Raw genomic sequence first — 26,686 nt, 5'->3', positions numbered from 1 at the left:
TCAGTAGATAATCCATCTATAATTATCTATGAATTTTAGAGGTAATTTAAGGACTTAAAAATAATTATAAGGAATTGTTTAATTAATAAACCAATAAAATAAGTAAATAAATTAATTAAATAATATTAAATTAAAGAAATAATTATAAATCAGTAACATATATTAACATTAATATTATGAGAACACAAATGTCAAATATGGGTATTAAACAAAGCATGCAATGGAAAATATATATAATACAAAGTTAAACTACCGAAATTCCAATAACCGAACAAAATCGTATGAATGACCTTTACTACCAAATGTCTTCCAACCAAATGAGGCGAACAACATAATGTAATTGAATTCCATAATTTAAACGACAACCAAAGTTGGGCAAGTCTACTAGCATACATCTCATGATCTAGTTTACTAGTCATGCGACACACACTTACGTTGTGCATATTTCGAATACCATGGTTTAGGCTTGCTTGAGGAAAGACACCACTAGCCGGAGATCTCACTTTTGATCAGCCCTCTTTCACTCTCAATTCAAGTGAGTCATAGCCCCCTTTCAAACTATTTTATGTGTTTTAACTATCGGGGTGAAAAGCATGATATATAAGCTAAATTGCTTTTATTATTACAAATATATGAAATGATTCTTGATATTATGATTATGAAATGAAATTGTTTCGTATGTTCATTATGATAAATGATTTATATGATGAGCTTGAGTTCTGTCAAACCGCTTTCTTCGGTTCACTACTATTTACTCCGATTATGGAGGCCTGTAGTTAGTTAGTTGCGCAACTAGGTTTCGTCCACCCACCCAATTGTGTAACGGTGGAAGGTTGGTTGTCTTTGTGACAACCTCCACTTCCAGTCCGACCACGGGTGTTCTAGCTACCTTACTTAGGTCGTCTCCATGGCACGACCCCTTTTTATTATTATTGTTACGGCACTTGATTGACAGCTCGTGCAAGATTTATCTATTTATTATTGGACTTCGAAAAAAATGGTAGTAGTAGTGGCTCAAGCATTTACTCATCAAGGTTGATTGAATTATACCCTCGTGGTTATATGATAGAAATTTTACTACGTTGATTATAGTAAGTGGAACATACGCTTTCCAAATGCGACATTGGAGGTATACATGGAAATTTTGGTGACTCTCAAATTTTTGGTTATGATGGATATATATATATACACTTTATGTTGTTAGTTAAAAACCTATGAACTCACTCAACTCTCGTAGTTGACACTTCTTCTTCTTCATGCTTTTCAGGTTAAAGATTTAGGTGCGTAGCGTGGACCACCCTTTTGGACTCTAATATGCTTGTATGGTTGGACGAGTATTGCAAACATTTAATCATTTTAATTATGAATTTGGTTGTGTAATGGATTTGGACGTCATCTTTAATTTGTAATCTTTTGGATTTTGAATGTCATTTGAAAACTTGAGTTGATGTTTTATATTTAAATCTTTTGTACCATGTCGTTCTGTGGCATCTCGTGTTTCCGCCTTAGTCGGGGTGTTACAGAAAAATGGTATCAAGAGCCAAGGTTATAGAGAATTTTTGCTATAACCTACGTATTTTCAAAACGAGTCGAATATTTCTTAAACAATTGAGTTGATCATAAAGTATTCTTGTTTTACTTATGCATAGCCTGATCAACTATGCCTAATTAAAAATTTAATATGGAATGATCGAAATAGTTGTTTAAGGAATATTCAAAAAGGAGTCTTTTGAAAATAAAGCTTTAAAACGATTCTTGGTGCAAAAGATACATAACCAAATCCAATGGTTGCATTACTTATTAGAACCCTTAGTTAATACCCCCACTTGGCTAGCATTACTTTGCCTATTTAGACATAATGCACAAGTTAAATTCTAGTCATTTCGTTGATTCTAAATGGTCGTGTGGGTCATGAGTGTCGAGTTGGTCGTTGATAGTCTTACTAATTATTGTTGGGTACGTCGGTGGTGGATGTTCATAATGTTGTTCGGTTGTCAAGCTTGTGAGTCGTAGGTCGAATTGGTTGGTTGTCGTCAAATGATTAAGGTCGTCTCGGTCCGTCAAGTCGTCTTGCTGTCCGCAAATGGTCACATGGGTCGTCAATGGTCAAGTCGGTTGCAAATGGTCGTCTAAGCGTCAAGTGGAGTCGTCATCTTATGCTTTATGTGACTTGTGTAGGAATATTATGTCGCAAAGGAGTGAAGCCTCAAGAAACTCCAATCAAGTAAGGGACATTTATGCATTCGTGGACATGGTCAGGGAGAGGCGACAAGAACAAGAAGAAAGCGAGGAGACGGAGCCCACAATGGACTCCCAACAGCCCCCACAACGAGAGGAGGAGGAGGAGTCCGAGCCCACGGAAGACCCATCAAATGGTGGTGGTGCTAGAAGCGTTGCTTCTAGCCAACCGGTACGTCGTTTGCCTACTCCACCACGGCCACCATCAGCCCCTAGAGCTCCCACACCGCCGAGACAAAATGCGGCCATGAATGTAAGCGATGGACGCTTCCCAACTCACGACCCATACTTCCATCCACGCCTCCCCCGCGATCATCCTTATCACCTTGGGCCAAGACTAGGAGAAAACCCCCACCGTCCTGTCTATGGAATACCCCCTCCACATCCCATGGGTATGACTCGGGAGGAAAGGGAACGAGTGTGGGACATAGCCGGTGGGCTAAGGGATGCCCGAGTGAGGGTTCGACATCAAGAAGTCATGATGGAAAGAACCTTGGGAGCCATGAGGCGAATGGGAGAAGATACCGGCATGGTAATAGATGGAGTGCGCCGGATTTATGAAGTGATATTCATAATGGGATGTATTCTTGCAGCGGTGTGTTCCATTGTGGTAGTTCTTGTGCTTAGGAAATGACCCTAAGGATGTTTTGTTCATGAACTTATTCGGTAGACAATTATTTGTACTTTGTTGTGATTTCCTTGAACTTGTTTGTGATTGTGTGACTACGATCACTTGTTTGTGGGCTTATGGCAATTTTGTAAACTGATGCTGAATCATTGGAATGGAAGCTTGATGCCTTTTTGCTTTTATATGATGTGTTAATCTATGTGTGTTATGGTTATACTTGTTACAAAGTGAAAAGTTACAGCAGGAAATCAGTTCTGACCACTTTTGGTAAAACGGCCATATCTGGAGTTCTATTTGGTCTTTTGACCTGATTCCAATTGGAGATGAAATCTAACTCATGGGGCTACATTTTATATTTTATGAGTTTTGCCCAGTTCGTCCATCTTGGGTCACATTTTTGAGCTTCAAGTTCGTATACAGATTCTGGAAAAATCTGTCAAAAGGCCCAAAAACAAGATGGACATGCTTTAAGCTTACCCAACCACTTGTAATTCATAATGATAAGTAGGTTGTGATTAAAGGAAGGAAAATGAATTTAGGAATATATAGGTATACCTATGCATACAAACGTGGCCTTATTACACTAAGTAACCTAAACGAACACGTGTGAGATCGGAAGTTGTGAGTCGGGTCCATGTCACATAATCCTTTATACAAATGACTAAACTATGTTCTCCTTTGTAGAGACATGGCACCACGAAGGACCGTTGAAGAGACAAGCGCTGAGGCTAGACGCCAAGAGGAAGAAGCTCAACGAAGGGCTGAGTTGGCGACTCTCATATCTCAACAAATCAATGCTGCCATGCCAAACATTGCCACTCAAATCGCTGAGAACGTGACTGCTACCATCAACTTGGCAAGAAGGCAAGAAGGTGGAGGAAACGCCACTGACCGAAATGCTTACAAGACTTTTACGTCTTGCAACCCCAAAGAGTTCTATGGGACGGAGGGTCCCGTTGGGTTACTTACTTGGTTTCAAAGCATGGAGGCAATCCTAAATATCATTGATTGTGCGCCAGCCGACCGCGTCAAGTTTGCGGCAAGTAAGCTCCAGGGGAGGGCACTCACATGGTGGAACCTCCAAGTCACCACGAGGGGTGCCGCCACGATGAATGCTTTGACCTGGGAGCAGCTCAAGGAGGAATTGAAAAGGGAGTATTGCCCTAGACCTGCCGTCCAAAAGCTGGAAATTGAGTTTTGGAACCATGCCATGAAAGGAATGGAGTTAGAGACATATGCGATTCGTTTTCACGAGTTGTGTGTGCTGGTACCTGATATGGTGACTACTGAAGCCAAGAAAGTTGAGAGGTATATTTACGGATTGGTACCGGAAGTAAGATTGATGGTCACGGCAGCAAACCCCACCACACTGGAAGAAGCAATAAGTTTGTCAACAAGATTGGTTAATGACTTGGTCAGGACTGGGAAATACTCGCGAGGCGAGTCAAGTTCAAGGCAAGGAGGAGGAAGCCGATTTGGTGATCGTAAGGGGAATGGGCCTGATAAAAGGCAAAAGATTGTAAGGAATTATGGAATCACCAATGGTGCGGCACAAAGATGTAACCGATGTGGCAACACCCATCAGGGGGAATGTAGGCTATGCTCGATTTGCCGCTCATTTGGACACCTTGCTGCCACTTGCCGTAGGGGAACAAGAGTTGGAGGAAACCGGGGAACTTGTCATGAATGTGGAAGCACGGAGCATTGGAGGAATGCTTGTCCTAGGTTGGGACGAGCTCAAGGCAATCGAGGGAATGGAAATGGAAACCGTGGCAACTATAGGAATGTTGGAAATCGTGGGAACCAAGCAAACCGAGGCAATAATGGGAATCAAGTGAACCGAGGTAATGGAGGAAATCAAGCAAACAATGGGAATCAAGGAATCAATGCCAACCAGAATCGTGGGAACCAAGGAGGTCAAGCTAGAGGACGCGTGTATGCCATGGGTGCGAATGAGGCACGTGATGACCCAAATGTCATCGTAGGTACGTTTCCATTAAATAATGTTTATGCCTCTATGCTATTTGATTCTGGAGCCGAAAGAAGTTTTATTTCTTTTGAATTTAAGGAAATGATTGGTAAGAAACCTAGTGAGCTTGATGAAACTTACTATATCGAATATGCTAATGGAAACGAGTATAAGGCCAAGGAAATTATTTTTGATTGTATGTTGACTTTAGACGAGGAGGATTATAGTATAGACTTGATTCCCATTGAGATAGGAAGTTTTGATGTGATAGTAGGAATGGATTGGTTGTCTAAGATGCGTGCAGAAATACTTTGCCATGAAAAGGTCATTAAAATTCCCTTAGATAATGATGAGGTGCTTATAATACAAGGCCATAGGGCGGGGGTCCAAACCAAGATAGTGTCATCTATGAAAGTAAGGAAATATTTACGTAAGGAATATCACACATACTTGGCACAAGTAGTGGATAAGCAAGTAAAAAGTAAGGACCCTCATAAGGTCATGGTGGTTAGGGACTTTCTAGATGTGTTCCCTGACGAACTACCTGGACTCCCACCCACGAGGCAGGTGGAGTTTATGATTGATTTAGTTCCCGGGGCAGCCCCCGTAGCTAAAGCACCGTACAGGTTAGCGCCCTCCGAGATGCGAGAACTTTCTGAGCAATTGCAAGAATTGCTTGATAAAGGCTTAATCCAACCTAGTTCTTCGCCATGGGGTGCTCCAATTCTTTTTGTCAAAAAGAAAGATGGATCTCTGAGGATGTGCATAGACTATAGGGAGTTGAATAAGCTGACGATCAAGAATAGGTATCCGCTGCCACGAATAGACGATTTGTTCGATCAACTTCAAGGAGCGTCGCATTTCTCGAAAATCGATCTTAGATCCGGCTATCATCAGTTGAGGGTACGAGAAGAAGATGTACCTAAAACGGCTTTCAGAACGCGCTATGGGCATTACGAGTTTCTGGTGATGCCATTTGGTCTCACAAATGCGCCCGCCGTTTTCATGGATCTAATGAACCGAATTTGTAGGCCATACTTGGACAAATTCGTCATAGTATTCATTGATGATATTTTGATATATTCTCGTAGTAAGGATGAACATGAGAAGCATTTAAGAATAATATTGCAATTACTTAGAGACGAGAAGTTGTATGCTAAGTTTTCTAAGTGTGAATTTTGGCTCCGCCAAGTTCAATTCCTTGGACATCTCGTAGACGAAAAAGGAATTCACGTCGACCCATCTAAGATAGAGGCGATTAAGAAGTGGGAGGCACCAAAGACGCCAACGGAAGTGCGTAGCTTCCTAGGATTGGCAGGTTATTATCGAAGATTCATCCAAGGATTCTCTAAAATTGCGGTACCTCTGACCCAATTGACCCAAAAGTCAAGAGAATTCATATGGGGTGAAGATCAAGAGCAAGCGTTCCAAACGCTTAAGAACATGTTGTGTGAAGCACCCATACTAGCGTTGCCGGATGGAATGGAAGGATTTGTGGTATATTGTGATGCGTCGAATAAAGGACTTGGATGCGTGCTTATGCAAAGAGACAAGGTCATTGCCTACGCGTCTAGACAATTGAAGCCACATGAGAAAAATTATTCGACACACGATCTGGAGTTAGGAGCCGTAGTATTCGCCTTGAAGATATGGCGACATTATCTCTATGGCACTAAATGCACCATATTCACCGACCACAAAAGCTTGCAACACATCTTTGATCAAAAGATGTTGAATATGAGGCAAAGGAGATGGATGGAGCTGCTGAATGACTATGAATGTGAAATCAAGTACCATCCGGGGAAGGCAAACGTCGTTGCCGATGCACTTAGTAGGAAGGTGAATACTAAGGTGCCAAGGGCAAGAATCAGCTACTTACAAGTAAGAATGTCTCTAAGAGATCGTTTCTTAGGAGACCAAGCAAAGGCCTTTGAAGGGAAGAACATTAAGGATGAAGCCTTGTGCGGTATGGAAATGAGGTTTGACAAGGATGATGAAGGAATCTTATACTTCAAGGGAAGAGCTTGGGTACCGAAGGTAAATGGTTTAAGGGATGTACTTATGAATGAGGCTCACAATACGAAATATTCAATTCACCCAGGCGCGGATAAGATGTATCAAGGCCTAAGAAAGGATTTTTGGTGGCCTGGAATGAAAGGGGACGTAGCCCGATATGTGAGCCGATGCATGACTTGTGCGATGGTCAAAGCTGAGCACCAAAAGCCATCTGGTCTTTTAAAGCAGCCAGAGATTCCCGAATGGAAGTGGGAGCAAATAGCAATGGACCTAGTGACAAAATTGCCTCGAACAAAGAAAGGTCATGATGCTATATGGGTGATTGTTGATCGTCTTACGAAATCAGCCCATTTCATCCCCATCAAAGAAGATTGGAACACCGAGCGCCTAGCTCGCTTGTACGTCGAGAAGATTGTAACACTACATGGCGTGCCTTTGTCCATAATATCCGATCGGGATGGTAGATTTACCTCACGTTTTTGGGGTCACGTGCAAGAAGCTATGGGCACAACACTAGCATTAAGCACGGCTTACCACCCTCAAACGGATGGACAAAGTGAGCGAACAATACAAACGTTGGAGGATATGTTAAGAGCCTGTGCATTAGAATTTAATGGAAGCTGGGATGAGCACTTGCCTTATGCTGAATTTACATACAATAATAGCTATCACTCTAGCATACAATGTGCACCGTTTGAAGCTTTATATGGACGCAAGTGTAGGTCTCCGATGTGTTGGATAGAGACGGGCGAAAGAAGTCTAGCTACCGTCGATTTTGTCCAAGAAACAACGGACAAAGTAGCTATCATTAAAGAAAAGCTTAAAGCCGCCAGAGATCGGCAAAAGAGTTATGCGGATCAAAGAAGGAAGCCCCTAGAATTTGAAGTCGGCGACAAAGTGCTCCTAAAGGTGTCGCCATGGAAAGGAACAGTGAGATTTGGTAAGAGAGGAAAGTTAAGTCCTCGATACATTGGGCCATTTGAAATTGTGGCTAGAATAGGCCCCGTGGCCTATAAGTTGAAATTACCCCAAGAAGTGGGAGATGTTCATGACACTTTCCATGTGTCAAATTTAAAGAAATGCGTGGCGGATGATTCGAAAGTAGTTCCACTCGAGGAACTACGAGTGGAAGATAAGCTCCAATTTCGCGAGGAGCCAATAGAAGTTCTTGACCGCGATGAGAAACGCCTTAAGAGGAGCAAGATCCCTATAGTTAAAGTCAGATGGGATACAAAGCGCGGACCCGAATTTACATGGGAGCGCGAGGACTTCATACGTGAGAAATATCCGCACTTACTCCCTAAGCAAACTCAAATTCCGGGACGGAATTCTTCTAAGGGGTAAGGATGTAACAACCGTACTTTTAATATTATATATGTGCTAGTTAGGTTATCTATGTTCCCGCAAGCCATAGTTATACTTGAAGCTAGTAGGTAATGCCCCAAATTAGTAATCTAAAGCTAATAATATGTATAAGAATTTCCTAACGAAAATACCTCGGAACGAAAATTTTTAGAGGTGATCAATCGATACGATAATAACAACTTAAGACTCCCAAATTGAGATACCAATCAAAAATTCCTATGGAATGCCCAACAAATCAAAATAAAACCAAATCAAGAAGATATGATCATGATAAATAAAAATTTTCAACTAAAAATATAATTGGAAGAATTATGTACGTAAAAGCGTCGAAAACTTAATAAGTAAGCATATAAGCTTAAAAATTAATACAAATCTACAACCAATGACCTATGTAATCAACTAAAAATACAAAAATATATCCATACACATAAATATACATGACTTATACACATATATACATATTCCTAACTAAAACAACCAAATACTTACATTTAACTAACTAAACACCTACAAAACAAATACAAAATTTACATATACTTACACTTATACTTATACACTAATTTTATACAAAAAAAAAAATAAAAACTCTTCAATATTTCCCCCCCCATGGCCGGCCCCTTTCCCCCTCTCACACTCCACATTTTGAATATTACTCCTTCCAACTCCCCCTTGAAACTCACACAAAACACACTCTTCACTTTCTACACACACCAACTTTATTTTCTCTCTCAAAAACTCTCCTCTCCTCCCTCTCTTCTTCTTGATTTCGGCAGCCACAAAACAAAGGGAAGAACAAAGCTAAACTCATCTAAAAACTTGTTAATAATAAGGGTTTAGATTAGATTAAGCAAGGGTGGTGTTAAGCTAAGGTTTAAGGGTTAATATAAGGTTGAATCAAGGGTTATTTGGTTCAAGAAAGGCCACGATTTTCTGCCATCTTTTCTTCATCTCAAAGTGTTCTTCAAGGGTATATATCTTCATCTCTTTGTTAGATTAATCTTATTCTAGTTCATATTAAAAAGGTTTTATCAAAAGTCCATGTTTTCTTCATGTTTCTCTTGAATATACACTTGGTGAGGGCAAAGTTGATAGGATCCTTCTTTCCATGCTCATGCATGTTGAATCCATGAAGAAAGATCCAAGGATTCAACTAGTTAAAGACCCAAAAGTGTAGTTATATATTATATAGCTTTTGATATGATTTTTCCTTTGAAAGATGGATATATTCATACATATTATGAAGTTAATATTTCTGGAAATATTTATAAAAATATAGATTTTATTGATAAAGTGTTGGATCTATGAAAGTTAGCATCAAAAAGGTGGATATGTGTTGATTAGTTGTAAAGTAACTTTTTATATAAAAAGATGAACATATTTTATATAATGTTTATGTATATTTCTGGAAAATTTCATAAAAATACATTTTTATGTTGATGGATTGTTGTTGGATAAAGATTTGTTGTTAAAAATGATGAGATGATTACATGCATGCTAGATTTAAGAAAGTTGGATGGTTGTTTGGACTATGAGGTGAAGCTAGACTTGTGTCAACTGAAAAATAGGTTAAAAGTCATGCAAATATTCTGGAAAAATTCACAAAATATCAATTATATAAAGCTTGGGTCAAAACAAGTTAAAATATGCTTGAAATCGAAAACCGAAAGCTTGTTAAAATGCATTTTGAGCACACACATGCACCATAACTTTATGACCATGAAAATGTGATGAACATACTGGAAATATGACATATTAAAAGTATAAAACTCAATTCATTTGATGCATGGCAAGAATAAGCTCAAAACCGTCTTTTCGGGTCAAATAATCACTAACCGAAAGCACTAAATTGCACATATCACACCACCACCACCATCACGACTTGAACCACCAAAATATGATGAACTTACTGTGAATGTTGAATTTAGGATGAAAATCCATTTTGAAGTACCTTAATAGCCTAAGAAATGAGGCTAAAATCACTATTTCGGTAAACGATTTTCAATTATAAAATCCTCAATTTAAGCAAGACACAAGAGAGGTTGAATGGTTACAGATTTTTATTGATAAAAGGTGCCTAAAAAGGGCTGGAATTTTTGGACTAAAAATCTTGTGGTGATTTGTAAGGATTTCTATGATTTAATGAATTAAAATGGTAATTAAGAGGTATATAAATTAATAAATAAACTATATAAACCATGAATCTGATCAAAGCCACTTAACCAATGATAAAAGTGACCAAAACCTACTGGGGAAAAATAACTACAAGCAAGGGAACAAGAACTATACAATTTAAAAGTAAATTATTAAGTAAAAGTCACTAATTAATCATTATGATTAAATAAATAGAAATAAGGCACAAATAAATATAAGAATCACAATGTTACAAATAAAAAGGCTTGAAAATCAGTAGATAATCCATCTATAATTATCTATGAATTTTAGAGGTAATTTAAGGACTTAAAAATAATTATAAGGAATTGTTTAATTAATAAACCAATAAAATAAGTAAATTAATTAAATAATATTAAATTAAAGAAATAATTATAAATCAGTAACATATATTAACATTAATATTATGAGAACACAAATGTCAAATATGGGTATTAAACAAAGCATGCAATGGAAAATATATATAATACAAAGTTAAACTACCGAAATTCCAATAACCGAACAAAATCGTATGAATGACCTTTACTACCAAATGTCTTCCAACCAAATGAGGCGAACAACATAATGTAATTGAATTCCATAATTTAAACGACAACCAAAGTTGGGCAAGTCTACTAGCATACATCTCATGATCTAGTTTACTAGTCATGCGACACACACTTACGTTGTGCATATTTCGAATACCATGGTTTAGGCTTGCTTGAGGAAAGACACCACTAGCCGGAGATCTCACTTTTGATCAGCCCTCTTTCACTCTCAATTCAAGTGAGTCATAGCCCCCTTTCAAACTATTTTATGTGTTTTAACTATCGGGGTGAAAAGCATGATATATAAGCTAAATTGCTTTTATTATTACAAATATATGAAATGATTCTTGATATTATGATTATGAAATGAAATTGTTTCGTATGTTCATTATGATAAATGATTTATATGATGAGCTTGAGTTCTGTCAAACCGCTTTCTTCGGTTCACTACTATTTACTCCGATTATGGAGGCCTGTAGTTAGTTAGTTGCGCAACTAGGTTTCGTCCACCCACCCAATTGTGTAACGGTGGAAGGTTGGTTGTCTTTGTGACAACCTCCACTTCCAGTCCGACCACGGGTGTTCTAGCTACCTTACTTAGGTCGTCTCCATGGCACGACCCCTTTTTATTATTATTGTTACGGCACTTGATTGACAGCTCGTGCAAGATTTATCTATTTATTATTGGACTTCGAAAAAAATGGTAGTAGTAGTGGCTCAAGCATTTACTCATCAAGGTTGATTGAATTATACCCTCGTGGTTATATGATAGAAATTTTACTACGTTGATTATAGTAAGTGGAACATACGCTTTCCAAATGCGACATTGGAGGTATACATGGAAATTTTGGTGACTCTCAAATTTTTGGTTATGATGGATATATATATACACTTTATGTTGTTAGTTAAAAACCTATGAACTCACTCAACTCTCGTAGTTGACACTTCTTCTTCTTCATGCTTTTCAGGTTAAAGATTTAGGTGCGTAGCGTGGACCACCCTTTTGGACTCTAATATGCTTGTATGGTTGGACGAGTATTGCAAACATTTAATCATTTTAATTATGAATTTGGTTGTGTAATGGATTTGGACGTCATCTTTAATTTGTAATCTTTTGGATTTTGAATGTCATTTGAAAACTTGAGTTGATGTTTTATATTTAAATCTTTTGTACCATGTCGTTCTGTGGCATCTCGTGTTTCCGCCTTAGTCGGGGTGTTACAGTAAGAATAGACATATCAGACGTAGACATAATACAATACGACAACTAATCTCTACAGGAGTTGTCACTATTGACTATGTGAAGTCAAAGGATAATATCGCGGATTCGCTAACAAAAGGCTTAAGCAGAGAGTTAGTTCAGAAGTCGTCGATGGGAATGGGACTGAAGCCTATGAAAGGCTAAGTTTATATGAAGGAAAACCTAACTCAGCTGACTGGAGATCCCAAGATCTGAGTTCAATAGGACAACCTAATTGTATGAGCTGGCAAGGTCACTGTGGGGGGATTTGATAAAACCCCACGCCTTTACAAGGGAGTCTATTATATGGCATAATAATCTTCCTAGTCCATTCCTAAAAGTGATAAGGTACGAGGTTAAGCTTATGGATTTTAATGATTCGGGTAGCCTACGTGGTGAATCACCTATGTGAGAGAGAAGTGGGGTTGCTTCTTAGGGTATTGATGGGGGCACAATACTTAACAGCTCTCGCAGAACCAGGCACATGTCCAGGACCATAATGGACATAACTATGAGGACTTGACTTTGTCAGGGAGAGTCTTGTGTGAAGCGTATTGTCGCCTACACAAATGGCAAACGAGTTCAAAGACATCACCGTCTACTCAGAGCCAGTAGACTAAGTGCATTTCATGAGCGAAGGTTCAAAGGGTAACACCTACCTTCATATGCAAGATTCAACCGTTGAAAATTGAATGGGACACTGTTGTTTCTGAGATCGACCTACATTCATGTGGGGGATTGTTGGGAAAAAGTGCATTTTTCCACCACTTTGGACATAAATAAATATATGGTCAAGTGACATATATCGAAAACCGTTTAGTGGGTTTTGTAGTCTCTGGACAAGGCTACAAAACGAACTAAGATGCGTCCAAATTGGATTAAAGATGAATGAGATATCGAGTCTCAAAGTAGTGTGTTTGGTGCATAAAGTTGGAGTTCAAAACCACTTGTCCCACATTGGTGTGGGAACTAAACTTTCAATTGTTTATAAATGGAAGTTTCTAAGCTATGTCAAGATCTTGATTGTGTTTTACTCTAGCTCCTACCCGCGCAGGGGGGGTGCTGAAAACGGGTTTCTGGGTCAAAATTCTCTGAACCAATGCGTGTACGCGCGACCTGCAAACACGAATGCAGCTCGAAAAATTGGGTCCCGCGCGGGGCTCCTTTTTGCTGCGACCCATCAGAAAAACCGACCCAGTTTTTGACCCGTTTAAGAAGGATCTAGAATAAGCTTTTGGTATTTTGTAACTCTTGAAACTGATGACATTAATGTCAGTCAATATCAGTCTTGTAACTCCTGAAATTAATGATAATTAATTTCAATCACCATTAATTCTGATTAATTATATGAGTTACATTTGTGTGTATATAAGGACCTATCAGGTCTTGAAAGATAGACACAACAACACACAATTTCGTAGCACATACACACATCTCTATCTTTGCATATTCGTTCTCGTAGCAACATCCATCCCTGTGTTCCGTTCTTCTTTCAGGCAAGTGATCAACGTCCGGCAGTACGTTGTTTTAACCGGTGTACCCTGGGAACAGACGACGAATCTGTTTAAGGGAATTGTGTCAAACACAAGCCCGGTTCTTCTTTATTGTTATTACGTTTCTGTTGTCTTGCAGGAACCTTTTCAGTTTGCTTCTTTTATTTAGTTCTTCCATTCTATTCTTCGTTTTATTGTTTCATATTTTCGTTCGTATTGTAATTTTCTAAAGGAATTACGTATATTATTATACTGTATTTCCAACAAAAACGACTTATCCCAATAGCACAAATGGAGAAAACCATCATATAATAATAGCCCAACCTTTTATCTTCACTTTTTATTTTTGTTGATTTTTACTACAGCTTCATTTAATTTTAGAAAACAAAGATTGAAAGAAACAAAATACAAACTTGTTTAATTATAAAATTCGAGACAACAAAGAAAACATATGTTATATGTTCGTTATATATATTTTGAAAGAACTATACACGATATATAATTTTTTCTTTGTACTTTCTTAACAACTAATGTGCCACTTCGAGAGTTCGGGTGCCGAATAAAGGCTGATCGAATCTTTGGATTTAATAATTTTGAAGTGTTCATTTCACGGATGGTCTTTGTTGTTTTACCAAAATGTATGCTCAATCATGTGCTCTTTACATATAAAAAGTCTGAATATTTAGAGAGACGATATATAAACGTCAGAACGCGCCATCAACAAATTGATCAAACTATTTAACTCCTATTCACTCCCTTCTGTAATTGTAGACTTTTTTTTTTTTTTTTTTTAAATTATGTTTAAACTAAAATTATACATCACGATGTGCAGTGGTGAATAATGTTTATAATAAAGAATAACTAAGATAATTTAAAAAGATAATTTGTAAACTTCAATTAGTAGATGGTGGCCGGGGCTTCCTCGGCTGTTGCCTTTGAATTATTAAACACACGGGTATTTAAAAGTAATGTATTTTATTTGTTGGTGAGGTAATTAAAAATGACAAGTATATTGATATAGAAATAATATACCTTTCATACAAAATTTCAAATGTTCTATGCTACAATTCTAGATTATTAATTTTTATTTTTATTGTATCTCTGTCAATTCTCTTCCTTAACATGAGCAAATGACGTTTTTCATGTATATCCGGTAATTGGCATACTTACTCTCTTTTGCAATGTTAGACCCGATTAAAATCTAAATTTTGCAAATTTTGTATTACTGAATTGCTTTGTCCCTTAGAGTATCAAGTATGGATACATGATGCAAAACCATCCAGAATACCACATCAGACCCACATCAGCTTTTATTATTTTATCAGGTTTTAACAGTTATGGATGCAGAACCATCCAGAACGCAAAATATCACCTTTTTCATTTATTATTTAATATATCACATATATCATTTCTTTAATCTATGTTTTATTTTAATAAAAATAAAAAGATATTACTAATTATAATAACAAGACATTAATAATCAAAAGTAAAACACATTAATAACTATCAATAGATTTGTGACTCATTGGTAAAATTATATTTATATTAAAATTAAGATTAAAAATAATCTTAAAAGAAACTTTTAAGACATAAACTTACTTACAACTTATCTATCTATATATATATATATATATATTAGCACGGTACCCGCACAATGCGGCAGTGGTCATGACGGTGACGCTGTGATGGTGGGAGGAAATGTTGGTGGTGGAGGCGATGTCAAGTGGTATAGATAATTGATATAAAAGTAATTTATTTAAAAGGTTAATGAAGATATTTTAAAAGATAAATTAGTGTAATGTTAATCATTAAAGTTATTTTAGATAATTTCTCCATGTAACATTAGTTGTTTTTTTTAATTAGATAGTATGAAAGTATAGATTAGGTGAATATGGGAATTAAGATTAAGAAATATGAATATTTTCGATATAAAAAATGTTGAATTTCTCAAAATAAAAGAATTCAATATGTTTTATAAGAGGTTATAGATATATTAAGAAGTTACTTTTTTTTATAAAAAGTTATTAATAAAATCACCGATCTTTGTAAAAAAAATAAAGAAATTTGAACATTTTAGTAAAGTAATAACAACAAACCAACCATATTTATATATAAAACAGATAACTAGCAATGCAAGGCATAGAAAATCATATTCTTCTTATATTAAATACTAATTATTTAATACAGGAGATTTAATGAATACATTAAATTGTGAAAGTGGGCTTCAATTCATTAAATATGTAATGCCGAGCATCTACAAAGACACCAAGGATTCTCGATATATGTCCGGTGCCGATATAAGGGGGATGGAATTAAAATCGGTGTAGAATGCCACCTAGGATAACGGGGTCGGGGTTAGACTTCTATACCGGATGCTCTTATGGTCTTTAAAAGACCAAGCTAGATGAAATGTCTTATTAATATACTGAATGCGTACTCACGCGATATGAGTAGTAACAATACACAGTGTGTGCTGTAACAACTTTAATCAGCCATTGAAATACTCGTATATGTATAACCATGCCGTGTAGATACATACAAGTTTCAATATAGATTAATTATGTCAAAATGAATTTTAAGATTGACGCTATAATTGTAAACCATGCTACAAACATTTCTATCTAAATTGATCATACCATTCATATAGTATGCTTCAGGGATGGATATGCCTAAGATATATATAAACATGATAAAAAGGAAAAGAAAGAAAATTGGATTTGTTGTAAAAGGGTATAATTGGGTGTTTAGACTGGTAAAGTGGTAATGGTAACGTCACGAGCAACTTAGAGGGGTATAATAGAGATTTCATTTCCTTGTCTTGAAAAGTAATACTTTCCGTTAAATACATTTTTCTAATAAATTCTTTTTGGGAAAAACGTTTAGAAAATTACAAGGTATTTTTATCACAAGTTCAAGTCGTGGTAGAATATTAGTGTAAACCTCATAGTGCGAACGGCGTTCTATCTAGCAACGGGCTTATCAATAATAGATTTCAAGGCGTTGGTGTTATTAATTGTTTTTGACGACCAAGAATGGGTATAAGATTTATACCGCCCCACTGGTATCGGTGATACTAGTCTCAAAAATCATCAATACAATTGATATGTCGTGTTTTATATCCATTTTCCACTAAGTATTTAGTCACTTTTGCATGGTTTGTGAGTCGTTTTTGTATACATTTGGTGCGTTTATAGTATTTGTTAGTGTTTCAGACCACTAATAGGTACCTAAACGTAATTCTGGAGAAAAAAAAACGACATTCTTAAGGTGAAATAAGTGCTAACGGATGATTTTAGAGGCATTTGGATGAAGAATTACAGCTGGTCAACAAAAGTCAACTAAAAAAGAGATCCATTGCGCCGCAACCAGAAAACAGAGAGTTAAGTTGCGCCGCAACTACCCTAGTTGCGCTGCAACACCTTCAGTCTTCAGCCAGCTTAGAAGTCAATGAAAGTCAAAGTCAACGCAAGTCAAACTTCATTGTGCCGCAACGTACTCATTGCACCGCAATTGAGGCCAATTTTGGAAGATTTTTTAGGAAACTATAAATAGCTTGCAAAAATATTCTTTTAACTTAACCATTACTTTCCCAGCCATTTTAGGTGTTCTTTGAAGCAGTTTTTCATCAGATTTATCATCTTTGAAAATCTTCATTACGATTGGACGATTTCCGTTATTCGCTTTCATTTATTTGCATTCGGTAACGATGAATTCTATTATTTTGATTTGTTATTCTTATTTCAATATGAGTAGCTAATCATTTTATCATCCATCTTGATGAAGTGAGACATTATGTAAGGATTGTACTATTTTTTTATTAATTCAAAGTTGATTTAAATTATCGTTGTGTCGAGATCTTGATGATTTGATTCTTTATTAATTATTATTTTGATATTGGTGATATGTATGTTCTTCGTTAGTGACACTAGTTGAACATATATGTGATTTCAATTGATTATCTTTAATAAATTGTCACTAATGCATGGTATGATAATGAATGTCATTTTGATAAAAGGAATCATTTTGTCAACGTGTTGAATAACGATTGGTGGTACCACGTTGTCTTCACATAGGTGCAATTGTTAATTTGATAATCAAATAAACTAGTTGGTTAGGGAAATTGATTTAAGCAGTGGTGGTACCGGCTTTTACAAATCAACTGATTAATTAGGTGATTGAAATGATTTTACAAACGTTGGTGGTACCAGTTTGTGTCTTTACTTTGTCACGATTATCATTTTCAACTTAATTGAATTTGAACTTCATTTATGTGCAATCTAAACATGTTGTTGAGTTGATTCAAGATGGATGCCTTTTTAATTATTGTTTAAAACAAAATTCTCTTTTCAATTAATCCCGAGGGATTACTAACAATTTTTTAATTAATTGCAACGTGACAATTCGGTCACAAAACCCTCTCTTTCTTGAACTACTTAGTTTAAGCAAAGTATTTTATTGAGTCCTTGTGATCGACCTCGGATTTATGGAATTTATTATACTGCATGCGATCAAGTTCACTGTCTGTGAGTATATTGTAGTCAGTCTTTTGGTAGTTCGTGTTTATAAATTTAATTACTCGATTTCACACATCAACAATGTACCGATTCCTATTTCATTTTGAATTTCGACGCCATTTTCCGGACCATGTACCAGTATCGATAGGAATTGAACCTATAAATGTCTGAACCGATCTCATTCCCACTTGCAATTCGAGAGCATTTGTCGATAACAAATCACAACTCGGGGAATTATGCTTATTGCTAGTCACGACTCAACTTTTTATAATGATAAGTTTTGTCTCTCTACTGGTGAGGAAGCCACCGCAATTCAAATGAATTAAGGAATTAGAGATTAGCATTAGAATGAATATATAGAGGTATTCGGGGCCGACTACCATACAAGTCATGAGCGATGAGCGAAGCCAAAAGCTGGATAGCCTTTTATGTCGAAAGAAGCGTTAGTAGATTTTTATTTTCAAACAATATTGATGCAGTTGTTGGAGACGTAAACCGATGTAAGTTTCATGTTGCTTTAATACATGCCAAACAAGGAATCTCAACTTTGTTACATGTGAATACGTACTGTGTTAACGTGTTCTTTTCATGGATGAGACGTAGATATGCGCATCTACGCATATATGTAAAAACAATTAGATGATTAACTTCAATTTAAAAAGTAAAAACAGCAACAATACTCAATCACGTGAAAGTTTATATGAAAAACGAGATACAAGGGGGTGGGTTATGTTCTTCGATCATAGGAGTAATAAACCTCAAAATGGATCGTGAACAACAAAATTACACTTCATAAAAAAAGATAATTACTACCAAAAGGTTGTTTTTCTATCAACTATCACAAATTGAAATATTCATGATAACCAGGGTATAAACTTTTATTAGACATGTAATATTGTATGTAACATCAATTAATCTCATCATCTAAGGACAACTAGTGACCTTAATTATTTTATCTTTTCTTAACTCTTACTTTCAGCCCATCTTTCATCCTAATTGTTAACGACATTACATGTTCCGGTGGATTCTTATCGTCGGCCGGCACCACTGTGTCGATCTTAAACATCTCGATGATCGTCGAAGCGATCAACTTCATTTGAATGTACGCCATTTCTTTACCTAAACAAACCCTTGGTCCACCATGAAACACCGGATATTTGTATTGGTTTTCCGGTTTATACACCATGTTTCCTCGGCCACCTTCTTCTTCAACTAACCACCTTTCGGGCCTAAACTCGAGACGATCCTGCCCCCAAACACTCTCCATTCTCCCCATCGCGTAGGAGCTATACGTAATATACCAACCTTTACCAACGAACGTCCCATCTGGCATGACATCATCTTTTAGACAATCCTTTGTGTCCACCGGGACGGGTGGATACAAACGTAATCCCTCGGAGATTGCTGAATGCAAATAATGCATCTGGCGAAGCTCATCGAAAGAGTACAATTCTCGATGGTTTTTCTCCGACCTAAGGCGGATTGTTTTCAATTCTTCGAGTATTTTGTACTCAACTTCTGGATGTGAAGCTAATAGCCAAAAGAACCATGTAAGAGCTGATGAAGTCGTATCACGACCAGCTAATATGAAACTTATCACGATATCCCGAAGAAACTCGGGAGAGTATTCGGGATTTCCCATGAACCGCGATAACAAATCCTCGTCCGGTTTTCCTTCCTTCTTATCCATTCTCGACTTTATAATATCACCAGCAAACTTATGAACAGTCTCAATGGATTGTTGCAACTTTATTTCCGAACCACATTTTAATAGTTTTCTTACTTTGTGCAAACCTGGAAAAACCGAAAGAAATCTTCTAGTCGTATTCGTGGCAGCTTCTTCGAAAGCTTTCATGAATTCAGTACCCGAAGTTATATCACCGGAGAGACAGCCCGGGTCAACATTAAATGCGATCTTACATATGTTATCGAAAGTGAACCTTTCCAACAAATCTTGAAGATCAACAACTTGATTCATATCAGCAGTTTTTTCGAGAATGGGTATGAACCGGTCACGTAACTCCACGACCGCAACTTCCATGACAAAATTTCGTAAGGACCGAGTGTTAAACTCATGACTAGCGATCTTACGTTGTGCACGCCATGATTCGCCTTCTGCGTTGAAGATGCCACGACCAAGGAAGTCTCCTAGTAGGTTAATAAACCGGGCTCCTTTAGGGTAGTTTTCTAAATTGGTTTTGATCATGTGTTCGACATTTGCAGGGTTGGCGGTTAAGAATCCTTTGATTTTTCCCGGCCGGTTTAAGATTGCGGTGTTGGTTGGAGTCCGAGCTAGGACTTCGGTCGTCCATTCAAGGAAACGGTGTCGGTTTACGACAAATTCCGGTACCGTTCCAACTAATGGGTAGCTTGAGAAGCCGAATGGCGTGAGCGGTTTAGATTTTATTAAGTCGAAGTAGAAACATAAGAAGATAAATATAAGGAAAATGAGAAATAAAATTTGGAGAGAAATGATGTCCATGTTTAGGATAGAGGTGTGATGAAGAATAATGGAGGTTAGTGTTTGTGTTTTGAAAAAGAATCTTCAAAGATATCTAATTAGAACGCACAGATAGACAGTTTGTTTGAGAAAAGTAACGTGTATATCATATTCGTACAACTGTTTTCATTTATTATAAGAAATAAAACATTTTTATGTAAGTTAGATAAAATTTCTATTGATGTGTTAGAGTAAAATAGAAGACATACTTCCAATAGTTTAGATACATAAAATGTAGAAAAGTAGATATGTTAAGTTGCAAGGAACATGGTGGGTTGAGAATCGTTAGTTAAGTGTCGCCATTATGAAGTAGTTCCAAGGAGTGCTCCCAAAAGAGGGTTATGGTGTCCTAAGAAACTACTCTCCATTTGTCACCAAACCGATATATATTGACAGCCATCCCACAGGACGTCGAGACTGTCACTCCAGTCCAGCCCTCCATTGCCAACTTTTTTTCGACATCCAAATATTGTCTACAATGGATCAAACAGAAAACTTATTGGTTCTCATATATAAATACAAAGCCAAATAATGTAACACCAACCTTAAAGGCTTAAACCACAACTACTCTCAAACATGGGCGGGAACTAAGTGAAGATTTGGGGTTATTAGTGGCCCTCCGGGTATAAAAGTTCACGTTCTGCCTATGCTCTATAGGATCAATCATTTCCGTTTCAAATTGAAACGGGAGGGAGTAGATAAGGTAAGGGTGATGAACATCGGCAAGTAATTTAGCCTTAGTTACAAGACGAAAGAGGTAACTGAAAGAGACTAAAAATAAAAGTTAAAGATTTATGAACAAATAGAAACTTAGTAAGAAGTGAGCTATTTTTCTGATTGGTTGTAGCTGTGTAAGAACTTATCTTGATGTGGCGTCATTTGTCAAACCAAAATAGAACTTCAAACCAACTTTTTTATAGTATTGTCTATTTATTTCTATCTTTTTAGCAGGTCAGTGCCTACTCCCCTAGTTCAGATCTAGATGAGTCTGGATAAGTAGATAACACATGTTTTGTGCCAAAAAAATTTTATTATTTTCTTAAAAGATGTTAAACTTTTTTACTCTAAATTTTGTACAAATATAAGTACAGTAAACTTGACTTGTATAGAGCATCCATGATAAACCTTTGTAAAAATTTATAAGCTTTTGCAACATGCCCACGTTAAGTTAAGAACAGTTGTTTATCGATTAAAAGAACACATCTATCTCTATCTCTATCCATGATAAATTAAAAAGTCGATACTGGAATTATCATGTTATTAAGAGAATCGTGTTGAAACTAATGGTTAAAACTTGAATTTTAATATAAAAATCAAATATTTTAGTGCTTTTGTCATAATACCCGCCCAGTTTTGATTTTAACATTGCTTGATTTCAAAATATATAGGCCTAAAACCCAGGACATGTTATGCTTTCTCTTTTCTCATATTCACCTTTAATCTTGTTATTTATTCTTAAACATGTTTAGACTTATGATTTTAGTCGAATATCATATGTTGGATCAAGGATTCCCATACAGAGTTGCAGTTCAAAGTTTAATTATCCTCAAAATTGGAAGGCAACAATTGAGGTTTAAATGTTCGTTTTAAGCACTAAATGACAATAACCAGTGCTTTTAAAACACTCAATAGTCAAAAGGGTTATATACTTGGCCGCCTAGAACAACTTTTTTTGTATTTTCGGATTTGGATTGCGCCAAATTATATTCAAATCAGACCCCTTGGACAAAGTGTGAAGCCGGGAAAGATTTCAAAATTTTGAGCTGACTCCGATGTTTTAAACTTTGTATTGTGAAGCCGGGAAAGATTTCAAAATTTTGAGCTGACTCCGATGTTTTAAACTTTGTATATATCAACCAAACGTTACTAGTAAACATGACTACTCATTCCATCATTCTCATACTCACTAACAAAACACCACCATATCTCCAATTTTGCAAATTATCACCCATCTGGTTTCTGATATTTTCTTCGCCTCGGAATCTTGTATCAAAACTTGTTTGTGCAGACGAATAATTTGTTCTTTCTAGTTACTGTAACTTGTTTAGGATTGTCATGAGTGCATGCCATTTAGAAAATAAGGATATTTCATTCTTGCCTATGGTCAATTATGCCAACAAATATTCAGTATGATTAACGAATCTATTAGTTACAAGAGTTACTGGGAATCCCCTTCAACTTCATCAAACATACTAATATATAAAAAAAGAATGACAGAGTTACTTCATAATGACCTTCTAAAGCTATGCTCTCGTCAAGATAGCAATGGACTCCCACTCCAAACTGCATATCACATCCTGTAATCCATAACATAGCAACATAGTCAATATGTAAATGTACTCGAACTATTACTTTCACGTGAAACTAGTCTAGTTAGGTGGAGCAGAAATTATTCTCATCAAGAAACTGCAAGTACAAACGGAATAACGATATCTAATGGAAGAGTTAACACGGTTGATGATAATTTGCACTTACTGAGGGGTTTTGTCGGTCAATGTCAAAGCTGTTGATAGCACAGTTTTCAGCCAGTAACTCATTAGGTTCTTCACCTACATAAATTAAAATCTGGACTTAGTTTCTGGTAATTTACATTATGCTGTAATTATCCCAGTTGCACTGCCCACATGCCCAACAAGAAAAGAAAAAGCAAAGAGAACTATATTATTAAGGATTGACTGATTAAGTAATTACTAAATTAACCAATTCTTATCTTATATACCTTGTTTAATAACAGCAAGAATACCGTCTTCAGAGCATATCATGGCAGGTAAGACACGTTCAGATGAGATATTAGCATGATTTGAAGCGCTCATAAAAGTGTCATATTGAACCTCCCACACATCACTTTCAGATATACAAGGCGTTGTCTCACTAGTATCGATTCCTGAAAGAACTATCGGCTGTTGAGGCCTTCGAAGATCCCATGCAAATACAGTACCATAAGAGCCTCCTGTCTATAAATTTTAAAAAAATATAAGGACAGACCCTCATAAATCAGAATCAAAAATGCTAGAGAAGGCTGAATAACTAAGTAAAATAAAAGCTCCTAATAAGGTAGGGATTCAGTCTACAGTTACAAAATCTTGTCACTTAGATTGGTTAAGGGGAATAGCAAAGCTGCATACTCACCAGACATGTGTGCTTTCGTGATGGATGAATATCAATAGAATGCACAATCCCGGAAGTAGCTCCTTGGGTCCTGAAACAAAGTTTACAAACTCATAAGAAAAACAAGTAAAGCATAAAGATGGTAAGTATCTGAAATGATTACGCATAGCAGTACATAATTTATGGCCTAAAAAGTAAAAAAGCATAAGCTTAAAAAGCAGCACTGCACGACACATAAAAAGTGAAGAAATGTTTAAAAATATATTATAAGCACAGTAAGCTTATAAGTGATGAGCATGAGGTTGATGACTATCCCCTAAAGTTTTAAAACAATAAACATCTCCATAAGTTTCTAAAATTTCCAAATGCTTTTTTGTCATACGCTATGATCGAAACTACTGATTCAACCAGGAGTTTCAAGGTTATAGATTCTAGAAGGTTTCATTCTGCTGCACATATATCTGCCTAAGGGATGCTTGCAGCTTAAAAGTACAGGAAGCGCAAGATACAGATAAAGCACAGATTCCCCACCCCCTTCTAGCTCATTGCCTCTGGTAACTCGTGCCTACCATCTTCCCTAATGAGCTTATGTGGTCGCACAGATGTATCTGCCTGTACAAAATGAATACATGGATTTTACAAATAGCTATTTAAAATTACACCCAGCAACTCATCTACAAGTAATAGATTGGTTATATCCTCTCTATTACTTATATTATGAGCCAGCTGTCAGAGCCTGGCCTAATGCCCATGCATTGGATGTATTATCCAGTGCAAAGGTAATAATCCTTGTATGAAGCCTCCAATCTAACATTTAACATAATCCTCTATTAAATTTGAATATTTAAAATTGTCTTAGATATCAATCATACTCTAAGAATATGATGGTTGTATAAACTATGAAGATACCTCAGCCTTTAGGTTGTACAACGCTACGAATGTGGTCCACTCGGGTCTAGGGCAATGAAAATCTCCAACTTAAAAGTGTCATGCATTTCACATTGTTGTTTACAAGAGAGATTTCACCCAAAGGCTTGAAAGCTAGTCTTCTAATGGCAATTATCATAATATACATATTACCGACCACTATTATGAAACTCGTATGGAAATTTTAAATTCTGCCTCAATCTGTATTGTCATAACTCTTATATCATTTGGTACACCTATTTCCATGTATGACAGAAGTGTCCCTGTTTTTGGAACAAAAAACATTTTTTTTTAGGAGAGAAATCGATATCAAAGGTTGAAATGTATGAGTTGGTCCAGTATAACATCTTGATTCATTTGGTTAACACAAATTCTTATAAAAATGAAATAAGTACAATTCACAAGTCCCGCACATGCATCTACCTTGACACCAGAGAAGGTAGGAACAGAACATTTACTTATTAATGCAATAGATCGTGTAGTGGGTCACAAAGATAACGATAAATCAGATTTACAAGCACAACAGAGTAGAGATAATATATAAGAGTGTCTCCGGCGGTAGTAAATCCTAGGCATACGACCTTTAGCTGAATTAGGATTTCTTTTGTGATTATCATCTCTAAATAAAAGATCATAGAGGGAACCTATTGTGCTCTTGAGTCCGTTACAAGTACAAATTTTATTAAAGAACTCTAGTGGGAATTGACGATTACACAGTACACACTATACTAACATTACAAAGTGGCAATACTTGTATAACAATACTATTATACTACTAATGCATTACAAAAACCAGCATTACAAAGTGACGATTCACTAAACTACTACAAAAGACAAAAGATAACAGACTAGACAATTCAGTGACTAACCAGTTGCTTTTAAGTTGCGAAACAGGCCCACCGGGTCTCCTCTGATCCCACCACTGAACAGAATTCCCAAATCCACCAGTAGCAAACTCAACAGTCGAACCCCATTTCACGGCACTATATGAAACCAATCCTTTACTATCAAAAACCCTTCTATAATCCAAACCCGAATCCCCAACACTAATCAAATTCACCCTCCCATCTTCTCCAACACTCACACACCCCAATCCATTCTCCTGCAAATCCAAAGCCGAAACCGGCCCATTATGCAGCACCTTCTCCGGGACCGAAACCTCTGACTCAAACCCGGCATCAACCGGGTTGGGAAACAAAACATGAATCGACCCGGAAAAAGTGGAAGCAGCAATTAAAGGGTTTTGGTGGGTATTTTGTGAAACTTCTAAAGAAGTGATTCTTGAAGGTAATGGGAATGAAGAAATTAAGGAAAGAGATGGTGAGGGGGTGTTTGGATTAGGGTTTAAGGAATGGGTTTGGATAGAAGGTTGGTTGGAATCGGAATTGAAAGATGCGAGAATGATGTATCGATCGAATGCTGAAAGTGGTGGCAGGAAACGGACGGAATCGATGTAAGTTGATTGTGGGAGATGGTGGATTTGTGTTACAGTTGGTGGTGTTGACATTGTTTTCGCTTTCTTTTTTAGGGTTTTAGGATGTTGAAATGAGCTAGTGATTGATCGAGCTTTGAAAGGATTATTTTTGGAGCTCGAAAAGTGAGTAGTTTATATGAGTATCATGTTTATATTTTTCCCACTTAAGAATTTGATAAATTGAATTAGATTCAATTATGTAAAAAATCTATCTGTACGACCTATTAAAAATTATAGACCCCGTTCAAAGTTATAAGAGAAATGTTTATTATGCCCTCAAGTCCCCAACTATTAACATATCACGTAACAAAGGTACCGAGTGAGAAACGTCTTGTACACACAATCAATGAATATGGTAATATATTAATTCATTCTTATCAATTAGAAGTTCCCAATTATTATGATAATTGATAACTACTTATAGTAATTATATATATATATATAGGAGAGGGGTAAAATAAAACAGGTATTATCATAAAACAAGTAAGATATGTCCTCAGCTTGACACCTGTCCTTGT

General features: G+C 36.6%; 2 protein-coding genes and 2 long non-coding RNA genes across 4 annotated transcripts; 2 read left to right on the top strand and 2 right to left on the bottom strand.

The window, feature by feature from the left end:
* Positions 1-495: 495 nt before the first annotated feature.
* On the top strand, positions 496-1,395 carry LOC122590902. Its single transcript, XR_006322625.1, has 2 exons — positions 496-535; positions 1,268-1,395. It is a non-coding gene; the product is annotated as an uncharacterized LOC122590902 (long non-coding RNA).
* Positions 1,396-11,110: 9,715 nt separating this feature from the next.
* Positions 11,111-12,008, top strand: LOC122590920. Its single transcript, XR_006322631.1, has 2 exons — positions 11,111-11,150; positions 11,881-12,008. It is a non-coding gene; the product is annotated as an uncharacterized LOC122590920 (long non-coding RNA).
* Positions 12,009-19,027: 7,019 nt separating this feature from the next.
* LOC122594442 (cytochrome P450 94B3-like) lies at positions 19,028-20,704 on the bottom strand. The gene has a single exon (XM_043766893.1). The coding sequence runs from the start codon at positions 20,639-20,641 to the stop codon at positions 19,112-19,114; it is 1,530 nt and encodes a 509-aa protein (XP_043622828.1). The 5' UTR covers positions 20,642-20,704; the 3' UTR covers positions 19,028-19,111.
* A 2,024-nt stretch (positions 20,705-22,728) lies between these two features.
* Positions 22,729-26,310, bottom strand: LOC122593400 (nuclear pore complex protein NUP43). Its single transcript, XM_043765805.1, has 5 exons — positions 25,564-26,310; positions 23,789-23,858; positions 23,379-23,613; positions 23,135-23,208; positions 22,729-22,956 (listed from the first exon to the last, which is right to left on the bottom strand). The coding sequence occupies exons 1-5, from the start codon at positions 26,199-26,201 to the stop codon at positions 22,903-22,905; spliced, it is 1,071 nt and encodes a 356-aa protein (XP_043621740.1). The 5' UTR covers positions 26,202-26,310; the 3' UTR covers positions 22,729-22,902.
* Between the last annotated feature and the right edge of the window lie 376 nt (positions 26,311-26,686).

This window comes from Erigeron canadensis, chromosome 3 (assembly GCF_010389155.1).
Source record: "Erigeron canadensis isolate Cc75 chromosome 3, C_canadensis_v1, whole genome shotgun sequence".
Lineage (NCBI taxonomy): Eukaryota > Viridiplantae > Streptophyta > Magnoliopsida > Asterales > Asteraceae > Erigeron > Erigeron canadensis.
The sequence above is the reverse complement of the archived record's forward strand: the minus strand, read 5'-3'. Positions and strand labels throughout refer to the sequence as shown.

Bases quoted from the DNA above. Each gene is read 5' to 3' on its own strand.
- LOC122593400 (XM_043765805.1), bottom strand. From the start codon at position 26,201: ATGTCAACACCACCAACTGTAACACAAATCCACCATCTCCCACAATCA. The intron at 23,209-23,378 runs GTATATAAGATA...TAATTTATGTAG, and splicing joins TCTTGCTGTTATTAAACAAG to GTGAAGAACCTAATGAGTTA. The intron at 22,957-23,134 runs GTAAGTGCAAAT...TATGGATTACAG, and splicing joins TTGACCGACAAAACCCCTCA to GATGTGATATGCAGTTTGGA.
- LOC122594442 (XM_043766893.1), bottom strand. From the start codon at position 20,641: ATGGACATCATTTCTCTCCAAATTTTATTTCTCATTTTCCTTATATTT.